Source organism: Tenrec ecaudatus, chromosome 7, assembly GCF_050624435.1.
Source record: "Tenrec ecaudatus isolate mTenEca1 chromosome 7, mTenEca1.hap1, whole genome shotgun sequence".
Lineage (NCBI taxonomy): Eukaryota > Metazoa > Chordata > Mammalia > Afrosoricida > Tenrecidae > Tenrec > Tenrec ecaudatus.
This window is the reverse complement of record NC_134536.1, coordinates 100,099,735-100,111,965: the sequence shown is the minus strand read 5'-3', so window position 1 is coordinate 100,111,965 and position 12,231 is coordinate 100,099,735. Positions and strand designations below refer to the sequence as shown.

At 42.6% G+C, this 12,231-nt stretch overlaps 1 protein-coding gene across 2 annotated transcripts in view; it reads left to right on the top strand.

Annotated features, from left to right (window-relative positions):
- CD109 (CD109 molecule) overlaps positions 1-12,231 on the top strand; it is a 186,327-nt gene that overhangs the window by 141,722 nt on the left and 32,374 nt on the right. For both annotated transcript variants that reach the window (XM_075554889.1, XM_075554888.1), the window contains exons 19-23: positions 5,277-5,421; positions 7,143-7,260; positions 8,155-8,268; positions 9,873-10,091; positions 11,272-11,416. In XM_075554889.1, coding sequence (XP_075411004.1) covers positions 5,277-5,421; positions 7,143-7,260; positions 8,155-8,268; positions 9,873-10,091; positions 11,272-11,416 — 741 coding nt within the window. The remainder of the gene's footprint in view (positions 1-5,276; positions 5,422-7,142; positions 7,261-8,154; positions 8,269-9,872; positions 10,092-11,271; positions 11,417-12,231) is intronic.

Here is a 12,231-nt window from a genome sequence, read left to right as displayed (position 1 = left end):
ATGAGCATATTGTGTTCTAAAGACCTCCTCCTTTGTCCCCTCTCTTCTGGATCAAGGTCCTTAGGTGTACAGATGTCAGTATTTTTCCTGGGTGCCTTCTGACTACCATTCCACAACACTTAGCCAAGACCCATTTATCCTTTGAACTATAATTGTTTCAGTTATCACTCGATCAGCATTCAGGCCACCCCCTTTTCCACTCTCTCCTGTTGTCATGCCAAGGAATGTGAATGTCCAGGGGGCCGAGCAATGGAACGGACACTGTCCCGTGATCAGAAGTACGGCGGCAAGAGCCACCCACGCCATAGGATCTTGTCGCTAGGACGTTGTTCCACTCCCAGCACGTTCACTAGCTGTAGTTCCAGTCCACTGCCTTACTTTTCCAAGTCTATCAGACATCTGTGTCCTGACTGACTCTTCAGTCTGTGTCCTTGTGGCTATTGGCTCCTTCTGGCTTCATGTCCCCCTGATATCTGGCCTGGAGCATATGACTAACCAATGTGGTACAATTCCTTCCTAGCCCCTTGCCCTTTCATCACATCATTCCCATTAAACCGAACTCTGGAACAACTCAGCTGTTTATTCTTATCCCTCCATTTCTCAATCTTGATGCTTCACAAATGCTTCAAACTCCACGTGTCATGAACTGAGCTAATAAACCATGGCCTAACCCTCACAACCTTTCTCTTTCTCCTCTAACTTTGCTCATGAATCATCATCTGCTCTGTCCAGATGTCCAGATCAGAAACCCAGATTCGTAATTCTGATACGTCCTTTTTTCAGAGGTGGAACTGTAGCACAGTTAGGAAAGGATTTTGCCATTGGACACTCCTGGCTTTGAACACTCACCTAATGATCCCGGGCAAAGTCATTAGTTTCTCGAAACTGCAAGTCTCCCCTGCAGAATAGGGCTAAAATAGTGCGGTCTCACGGGGGTGTTTCGGGGCTAAAGGAAAAGGCAGCTACGATGGCCAGCATGTGCTCGGCATTTAAAAAGCCTACCACAGCTTCTTCTCTTGTCACTCAGATCCAGTGTGTTAATTCGTCAGTTAATAGATTTTGTTGTTATTAGGTGCCATCAAGTCTGTGTTAGTCTGGGTAGACAAGAGAAACAAATCCACAGACACTCATGTTTATAAGAAAGAGCTTTGTGTACAAGAATGTTGAGAAATCATCCCAGCCCAGTCCAGATCAAGTCCATAAGTCTGATATTAGCGCATATGTCTGATACCAATGTATAAATTCCTCTTCAGACTCACGAAACACATGCAATGACGCCGAATGCAGGAAGATCACAGACCAGTGGGTGGAAATTCTTGTGGATCCAGAGGTGGTGTAAGCATCTCAGCACTGGCAGGGTCTCTATGTGGCTCCTGTAGCTCAGGGCTCTAGCATAGCTCCACGTGTCTTGTCGACTGCAAGGTCTCCAAGGTCTCCCAGGGAATGATCCTGCGTCCTGCCTCCAGCAAACTGTTTGATCTCTTAAGTGCCTCTAAATGAGATCATCAAGCTACAACCTGATTGACAGGCTAAACTCCACCCCTTCACTCTTAGTCCTCTCAAATGCCAAGAGATTATATAACTACCAAAAAATCAGTTCTAACTCATAATGACATTATGTGCAACAGAACAAAACACTTCCTGGTCCTGTGCCATCCTCACAATTGCTCTTATTTTTGAGCCAATTATTGCAGCAACTGTGTCAGTTCATCCTTTCCAGGGACTTTTTTTTTTTTTTTTTTGGCTGCCCCTCTACTTTTCCAAGCATGGTGTTCTTCACCAGTGACTGGTCTTTCCTGACAACATGTCCAAAGTATGTAAGATGATGTTCCATCTTCCTTGCCCCAAAAGAGAATTGTATTGTGCTTCTTCCAAGACAGATTTGTTTGTTCTTCCGGCAGTCTTGCTACTTTCAATATTCTTTGCCATCACCATAATTAAAGTGCATCAGTTCTTCTTCAGTCTTCATTCTCCAATGCCCAACTTTCACATGCATATGTGGCAATTGAAAGTGCCATGGCTTGGGTCAGGCACACCTTGGTCCTCAAAGTAACATCTTTGCTTTTCAACACTTTAAAGTCTTGTGCAATAGATTTACCCAAGTAGCCTCATTCTTTCTGGTGCCGTGACTCTGTGCGTTCTTCCCATCTTCTTGTGATGCTCCCTGCATCAGTCAATAGTTTTCCAATAGCTTCTTTCAATATTGCAACTTGAGGCTGGACTTTTTTGTTAGTTCATATCATTTTGTGATATGTGTTCATTTTATTATATTTTACTTTATCTTCTTGAGCTGCCTTTGGACATTTTCTGTTCAGCTCTTTGAGATCATCATTTCCTCCATTTGGCTTAGCTACTGTAAAATTAAGAACAAATTGCAGAGTTTTCTGACATCTACTTTGATGGTTTCTTTTATTCCTATCTTTTGCTTTCTTCATGGGGAATGCTCTTGATGCCATCCCACAACTCACCAGTTCTCCTGTCATTAGTGTTCAGTGCATCAAATCTGTTCTTATAATATAGGTGGAAAAGACTCAAGGTCACACTTTGGCTCTTTGGAATTGTTTTGATTTTCTTCAGCTTCAAGCCAAACTTACATAGGAGCAAGTGGGTGACCCAGGTGGAATTTGAAATACCAGTGACATCGCTTCCAGCATTACTCCAATACACAAGCTGCCACAGTATGTCACACTGACAGACAAGTGGTGGATTTGTTAGATAGTGATATTAATGATATACCTAGCATATGCCATGCCCACATTGTGTTCTGTTGTACATAGGGTCGCGATGATTCAGAACCGACTCGATGGTACCTGCCAACAAACAAAAAGTCTATACCGCGTAGTAGGAGTACCAGTTTGGTCTAGCGATGCAGGCCAGCATTCAGTTAGAAGAGTGAGCTAAGGCCTGTGGTGGCGTCCTCTCGAGGTCCATATCTGCCCAACGAAACCATCTCTTGAGACTCCTTTCCTTCCGCCTCCCTGGCTTCAGTCCCTCATTACTGTCTGTTCCTTGGCCACTGGAACAGCCTCCCAACTGTTTTTCCAGGCCTCAGCTTTTCACTAGCTCGAAGCCATTGCTCACACTGATGCCAGAGTTATTTTGATAAAACACGCGCTAGGTCATCTTCTAATTTATTTGAAAACCTTCACTGGGTTTAGAACCCTCAAAGGGGATGCTTGACTCGGAACACTCTGAGTCCAGCCGCACTTTTCTGTTCTCATTGAATGCTTCTCATTCTCATGTCCTGAACATGGCTTTGTACCTGCTTCCCTGTGGGATAAAGACTTCCCCGAGGGAAAGGAAGTGGGTGTTAACAAACCCAGCGACAAGGGAGCAACAGGTGATCTAAAATCGATGGCGAGGAGGGTGTAGGAGGCCTGGGAGGGCTTGATCAAGGGCAATGTAACCGAGAGGAATTACTGAAACCCAAATGAAGGCTGAGCATGGCTGTAGGACAAGAGGAAAGTAAAAGGAAATAGAGGAAAGAGCTGGGAGGTAAAAGGCATTTATAGAGGTCTAAATAAAGGCATGTACATATGTAAACATATTTATATATGAGGTTGTGGAAATAGATCTATATATATATTTAGTATTAAGGTAGCAGACGGACATTGGGCCTCCACTCAAGCACTCCCTCCATGTAAGAACACTTTGTCCTATTAACCTGGCATTCCATGATGCTCACCTTCCCGACACAATTACTGAAGATAAAGCGGGTGCATAAGCAAATGTGGTTAAGAAGGCTGATGGTGCCTGGCTATCAAAAGATAGGGCATCTGGGGTCTTAGAGGCTTGAAGATAAACAAGTGGTCATCTAGCTGAGAAGCAACAAAGCCCACATGGAAGAAGCACATCAGCCTGGGTTATCACGAGGTGTCAATGGGTTAGGTATCAGGCATCAAAGAACAAAAAAATCATACCATGGAGAATGAGGGGCAGTGCAGAGTAGAGACCCAAAACTGATCTGTAGGCAACTGGACCTCCCCTTACGGGGAGGAGATGAGCCAGTCAGGGTTTAGTATAGCAACAATGAAACATACAACTTTCCTCTAGTTCTTTAATGCTTCCCCCCTTCCCCCACTATCATGATCCCAATTCTACCTTACAAATCTGGCTAGACCAGAGGATGTACACTGGTGCAGATAGGAACTGGAAACACAGAGAATCCAGGACAGATAAACCCCCTCAGATAAACCAATAATGAGAGTAGCAATGCCAGGAGGGGAAGGGGAAGGTCAGGTAGAAAGGGGAAACTGATCAAAAGGATCTACATATAACCCCCTCCCTTGGGGGTGGACAACAGAAAAGTGGGTGAAGGGAGATGTTGGACAATGTAAGACATGACAAAATAATAATAATTTATAAATTATCAAGGGTTTGTGAGGGAAAGAGGGAGGGGAAAAATGAGGAGCTGATACCAAGGGCTCAAGTAGAAAGCAAATGTTTTGAGAATGATGATGGCAACACATGTACAAATGTGCTTGACACAATGAAAGTATGGATGCATTGTGATAAGAGTTGTACAAGCCCCCAATAAAATGATTTAAAAAGGGGTGGGGGGGAAGAAGTAATAGACCTTCCTGCATGGGATATTCTTTATCTGGAAACTGAACAGATGGTGCCAAACAGAATGTCTAGTCTGATTGTTTTCTCTTTGTCATTGAGAGTCTGTGCACAACCCACTGTTCTCTGGCTGGTATGCTATTATGCATGTCTGTCCTCACCCATGTCAGGTGTATTACCATTTTCTGTGTATCTGCCTCCTTCCTGGACTTCTCAGTGAAGGCACTGTATTCATCTTGGTAGCATTGATATTTATGACGATGCGCGTTATTTGTATTTTAATTTGAGAGACTTTTAGACTTTGAGGAAAGCTGAGGGAAAAAGGACGTGCACAAGTGTTTATGGCAGCGTCATTGTTTTCGGTGAGAAAAAGTTAATCAGCCGTGATGAGAATGTGTCAGCTGATGTAGCGAATTAGCAGCAGTCCCCGGAGCTAGAAAGAGAAGCAAAGGAGGCTTGTAGGCTCTTTAAAAACATGATTTGAATTTAAAGTTTCTTTTAGCGACTGAACTGTAAGTCATTTCCCAGTTATTCTTTGTTGGGAGAGAAGCATTTTTCCCTGGGTCTAGGGTTTCTCCTCTAAAATGAGGGGCCTGGACAAGGTGACCCAGAAGGCCGCTCAGCAGAGCGCACTGCGTTTCTATGGACACGTTTACGTTCTGCTTTCTTCAATGACTTCTTTTCTGCCAGCAACTGCCAATGTTTCCTTTCAGATGACAACCCTGAGGTTGCCGAGAGGTTTGTGGAGGAAAGTGACAGCTACGACGTCCTGGATTCTCAGGAACTTTCTTCCGAGAACAGTCCGCGTGTCAGAAAGCATTTTCCAGAGACTTGGATCTGGCTAGACGCCAACATGGGGTAAACATGTGCAGAGCTCCCTCTTCCCTGTGTTACTGTTTAGTGTGCTCTTTCTTTCACGTTAATGTGCAAATACAGTTTGCTCAAGACCTAAGTAGACAATGAAGGTTTGTTTTAATTCAGAAGGGTATTTGCCATATTTTGATGTATTATTGAACAGAGCCACATGCCAATTGTGGCGGAGGAGGTGTTGTCAATGGGGAAACGACATTAACTGCACCCATGGTCTCAGGCTCTGGTCTTTTTCCGATGAAAGGCGACTTTTCATTAAAGTCTCATGGTTTCTGAGGGAGAAAAAGGTCTACAGTTTATTTGTTGCCTTGTGTTGGAAAGCCCTCAGAATTACTTCCTGCTACCTGGTGGCAGTCCTTTTAAATGAATCTTGCTCCTCATCAGCCCCCTCCCCTTGAGCTGCAGGGAGAAGGGACATGGGTGGGCAGAAGAATTCAGCTGTGTGCTGCTTGCCCAGTGAATCACGACATGCACACAGTCCAGGCAGTGCCGGGCTCACGAATACCTGACTTAGATGCAGTCTGTAGTTACAAACCTGCCTCGCAAAGTTTCTTATGGTATTATGTTATATTACAGATTCAAGGTGCAGCCAGTGGTTTATAATAATAAACAGATGTTTTTTAATGAACACACCAAAATACTATTATTATTTGTTAAAGATGGTTCAGTGTACCGGCACCCTGCTATCGGGCAGCTGGGTGCTTCTGGGAACTCTCATGCAAACCAGAGTGGCATCAAATGAAGGAGGAATCACCCCTCATAGTTGTATGGGAAGCATTTTTGAGCATGCCCAGACCAAAAAAATCACCTGCCAAATCACGTCAAAATAGCACATAGGACTTAGGGTGTTCAGACACAGCGCAAAGTTAGGGTGCTTTGGTGCTGAGATGCTGGGTGTACTTGTCGAGGAAGGAGCTTGGTGGTGCTCTGGCTGCTCACGATGCGTGTGGCTTCCTTCAGGGCTCACTGCAAAACATGCTGACTGCTAGTTAGTTCCCACCTTTGTGTTTTTGAAAGGTGAATAATCTCTTCAGGTTACTTTCAGTTTGTGAAAACAGATAGGATACAGGTCTGATGTAAAAGGGAAGGGGCATAAAGCAAACCTTCAAAAAGCAGGGCATATCTGTATCTGCAGGTGGTTTCCCCCGTGGTTTGTATACGTAGAAAAGGACATGGTCTGCCACATGTTAAGACAGACTGATGTCAGATGAACTGTGCATTGCCATTCTGACCGATGTGCAGATTCAGTTTGAGGAAGAGAATGTGTTTCTAACCAGGGAACTGCCTGCATTTAAGAAAACAAACCAAAAGTCAAACCTGAAAAACCAAACCAAACAAACCTAATGACTCTGACAGGTACACCGCGGGGGAAGGACTTCTGTGAAGTCAGAGGAACCATTGGCATTCACTTTGACTGTAGGCCTTGACGTGGACTTTGTAAAAATGCTCATCCTGAAAATGTTAACTTGCCGCTGAAAGATTTTCTTGGGATATGATACAGTCTACAGTATTTTGACCTCAATTTCAAAACCTTGGGATCTACTGTTTCACACTTATTTATTTGTAATAGCTTTAAATTTAGATCTATAAATTGGTTAGAAAATTAAGATTCTCCCACAAAGGTTATAAGCGATGTTGATTTGTTTTGAAAAGCATTGGAGTTAGTTTTATCATTTATTTATTTAGTTTTTGGTTTATCTTGATTTCAGTTCCAAAATTTACCAGGAATTTGAAGTTACTGTACCTGATACTATCACTTCTTGGGTGGCCACAGCGTTTGTGATCTCGGAGGACCTCGGTCTTGGACTGACCAATGCTCCCGTGGAGGTAGTTGATTCAGGACTGTATGTAAACTTAAGAAAATGTCAACCCTTCCTTGGATTAAAAAGAAAAACGAGATTGCATAGAATGCTGACCACAGTTTGAGATTCTTTCATTTTGCCCTTCTGCATTAACCTACTGAGTGTACCCGTTTTATATTTGAATAGAAAAGTTTATTATCCAAGAACTTCCAAAGTCCCAAAGAGAAAGTGTGCTTTCAGCCAGCCCCCTCCAAGGAGGCATAGACCATCTTGAGATTTCTGCTTAGTAGAAATTCACCCACAGCTCTTTGGTTAAATTGTATTGCATATTGTCTCCTAAGCTGGTCAAACGAAATAGCTCCTGGTTTAGAGTGCCTTACATCGTGGCTCTCATCTCTGTCAGATTTGAAACTTTCTCTCTCTTTTCAAATTCTATTTTATTATTTTAAGTAACCTGATCCTAGCAGGGGTGGGATACAAACCCGAAACCCTCTTTCTGAAACAGATTGTCGTAGCAACAGTGAACTGTAGAAACTCCGCATAGCTTAGTAGCAAGAACCTTGGCCCGGCTCTTGACATATCAGCCGTGTGGCCTTACACACGTGACAGAGACCTCCGAGCTTCAGTTTTATTTTCTTTAAAATAGGAGCACAGACCTGGCCCACAGGCCTGCAACCATTAAATGAGATGATTCTATACGGTACCTTGTCTACAGTGGGCACATAATAAAATGTAGCCCTTATCATTACACTCAATTTATTATTATTTCGTTAGGACAAACTCCTCTTTTCTTTTTATAGGAAAGTGGGCATTTCTAGGTGAAGTAATGGGCTTCCCAGGTTTGGCGAGGATTATTTTTGACTGCATAAAAGGTGAAGCATTTTGACCTGCATGACACTGTCCTCTTGTGTTTTTCCAGCTGCAAGCCTTCCAACCATTTTTTATTTTTTTGAATCTCCCCTACTCGGTTATTCGAGGTGAAGCATTTGCTTTGGAAGTCACTATATTCAATTATTTGAAAGAAGCCATGGAGGTAATATATCGAAGCTTTTGTTAATAATTTATATTTTCTCATGTCAGGGTTAAGGAGCCCTGGTGGTGTAATGGTTAGTAATTGGGCTGTGATCTGCATGGTCGCCAGTTTGAAACCACCATTAGCTCTGGGGGAGAAAGTCTGGGTTTTCTACTCCCATAACAGTTACAGTTTTGGAAACCCACAGAGGGCTCTGAGGCAGCTTTGACTCAGTGGCAGTAAATTTGGTTTGGTTTTGGTTGTGTAGGGACTGAGCTGTGTAGTGGTTGGATGGATGGGCATGAAAGCATTTTATGCATTTCTGGGAGGTTGAAAATAGACTTGCTTTGTCAGTAATCTAACCAGTTCATTATGTCTACGGATATGATTGGCATGTCTAAGTTAATTCTCGTGTAATTGTCAGCCCTGGGTCTTCGTTTTTATTTATGTTACTCCCTTACCCTCTCCGGGGCGTGCATTTCTCTGTCCCGCCTCTGTGCACCTTCTCCCCTCACCCCCCAACTCGCATCATTGCAGCTTGATCACCGCCTGGGCACACTGCGGCCAGTGTCCAAATCTGTCCCCTGCAAGACCTGCGTCAGAAGATGGATTTCCAGGGGTTTCTCACCGGTTCTGTACTGCTGGTTGGCCCCAGGTTTATGTAGTATGTTATACTGTCAAAGATTTGTTGTTTGAGTCATATTCCTTTTGTCTTTGCTACAATCTATTTCCCTGGAAGTCAGGGGTCTGGCTGGTGCCCCTATCAGGGTTAACCAAATGCTTCCTTTGGTAGAGATCGGTAATTGATTCTATTAAATAAAAATGCCAGAATCTCTTTAAGCGCTATGCCGATAAAGTAAATTGTCTAATATTTTAGTTATTATTATTTAAATCAAACCCACACAGTACCATATAAAGAACAGTAACATGTAAAGTCAGAGAACCAGGATCTGGTTTTCAGCTCTACTACTGACCAGCAGAAATGTCATCTCCATTTCTCCAGCTGTGAAATGGGAGTCACAGTTATGATCGCTATAATATGTATTTGAGGACCATGTGAGAAAATTAAGATAGCTATTAAAATAATTCATAAAGTGTTAAATGTCTAGAGAAAGGCAATTATTGATGAGACTAGCAACCTTGTCCTAATTTATAAAAGTTCACAGCCAAGATACAGCTCAGGACTAATGTTTGAGTCATACTTTCTTAGGAATCATTTTAGCAGACCTTCTCAAGGAATGTAATAACATTTCAGCCTGTTTGTCTCTGGTTTTTCTAATGGGATCAGCATCTCAGGATGACAGAGTTAAATCAGGCTGTGGCAATAACAATATTTGAGATATCGTTGCTGTAATCATCCATAGGAGCCTGAGAGAAAATGTAATATTAGTGGAAAGGCTAGAAATGGAACCGAAGGGTTCCCTATCCCTAAATATTCCACAATGGAATATGAAAGACGTACTTTTCCCCCTTGGTAACCATTTTCCCCTCTCACTGGCTGCATCTCGTCTCGTTTTTTGCTACTCTTGGACCTCACAGTCTCAGTAGCATTCAAGTGGTGATCAGGCAACATTTTAGTGGAAGCACTTATTCTGTAAAACCTATGGTACCTTTTCTTCTTCTAGGTTAAAGTAGTCATCGAAGAAAGTGACAAATTTGAAATTCTAGTTTCTTCAAATGAAGTAAATGCCACACGGCTCCAGCAGACCACACTGGTTCCCCAAGAGGATGGAACAACTGTAATTTTCCCAATCAAACCAACACACCTGGGAGAAATTCCTATCACAGTCAAAGCAATCTCACCCACGACTTCTGATGCGATCACCCAGAAGATTTTAGTAAAGGTACATCTTTGAAATCTTAAATAAACCCAGTGAAATACATAATTGAACAAGGAAGCAAAAGGTGGTTTTCTTTTAGGTTAAATTTACTGAGAAGACCTAGTGGAGTGTCTCTCCCATCTTCTTGGTAATACATCATGGTTCTCTCATCTGTTTGCAGATACACGTCATCGAAGGGAGAGCTTCATAAAGGTTTTGGAACAATGGGATTAACAGATAAAAGAGTGAATCTACAGAGACAATAACTAGAATTAGGGTTCCTGGGGGGTTCAGCAGAGAAGGGAGGCGTGGTAGGGAGCCGAGACCAAGGAGTGCAAGGAGGGCGAGATGACTTTGACAAGGATTGGGACAGCCACTGCACAGCTCTGCTTCACATAAGTGCACTGCTGCATGATGGGCTGTCTGAATCTTGTCCTAATAAAATGATTTTGGGGAGCAAAATTCACTAGAACTTTCGGAACCTTTTGAAGTTCCCTTATCTGAAGGAGTTTTAGAAACAATTGACAAATTCCCTGCTAAATTTAATCAGAGTATGATTATAAAACAGATCTCTTTTCTAGTCCTTTACAAACAGCATTCATGGAATCTGACTACATTATGCTCACATTAATATGTAGAGTAAACATTTTGAGACTCCTCAGTGCAGGTAGAAGACACTTTTCAGGGCGTTCCAAAGAAGGCGTTTTGCGTAAAAGGTAGTTCAACATAATGGATGAAGATTTGGGTTTGGCAGCGAGCTAGCCCCTGGTTCGAATCCCAGCTCTGACAACTGCGATTTGGGGCAGGGCATTTCGTCCCTCTGGATAATAATGGAACCCACCCCAACACTCTTCTTCATCACTCTTTATCTTCCTCTCTGTCATTTGCACTGCTAGTTCATGAAAGGTTCTGTCTAACTAAAAAACAAATCAGCAAATTTGAATTAAGAATCAAGAAATGATAAGTTCCTTTCTAGCTACAGGAGAAAGACGGGACCTTTAAACTCCCATAAACAGTGACAGTCTCAGAAAGTCACAGGGACTGTTTTGCTCTGCCCAGTGAGTTGGCTCAGTGGCAGTGGGTTTTTTTTTTTAACCTATCTATACACCAAATTCAGGCACAGCTTGCTTGCTCTCAGAACTATAGATAGCTCTGTAACTAGGCTAGTAGAAACCAGGCTAATTGTTTTCCTTGTTTTTGACAGGCTGAAGGAATAGAAAAATCATATTCACAATCCATCTTATTAGACTTGACCGACAACAAACTGAAAAATACCCCGAAAACTTTGGGTTTCTCCTTCCCTCCGGAGACAGTGAGTGGTAGTGAAAGAGTTCAGGTCACTGCGATTGGTAAGAATAATGTGGTCACTCTGCAATTTTATTTGTTTACAGTAATATGCAATACGTAATTTTCATCCACTTGTACATGCATTTTCTTTTTCACTTTTTTTCTTTTTAAGTTCTAATGAGAAGAGTTAAAAAAAATCTTTCATTTATACCTGCTGATTGCAGGTATAAACTTTGATATAGCCTTTGATTGAAAGAGTATCAAAATATGAGGAGTTCCTGGATTAATTCTTCTCAGTCTTCAATGTGAAAATCTCATTAAAAAGCAGGTTCTGGCTCAGTAGGGCTGGGTGTGGGGGGCTGTCTTGGTATTCTGCTTTTATAATAAGTTCCCAGGTGATGCTTATGGTTCTGGTACTTGCTACACTTTGAGTAGCAAGGTCCAGACTATAATGTGGCAGGTAGGAGGGGCTCTCCCTCAGAGCAGAGCTTCTGGTTTCTGTTTCTCCATCGCCAGTGAGTACTCAGAATCTTCCATGGACCTTCGTGACAACACACACGCCTAGGTTCTACTTAAAACCCACTAAATCAGATGATTTATAAAAACGCCATTAAATCAGAATATCATGGCGGATAACTAGGGCATATACATAGAAAAACAAACGACCTCCACGAGTGGATCCGATAATTGCCTAACCCACTTCTGCACAGGACACGAGTGGACGTTGCTGGAGGAAGCGATCCACTACTTTCGTCACCCGTTCCTGGTCACCTTCAGGTGACCTAAAAGATCTATTGATCGACGAGTAAACATAACCCCCACACAGTTCCTTAGATAATCGTGCTTCACACATAACTGAAGGAAATGCTTTAATGAT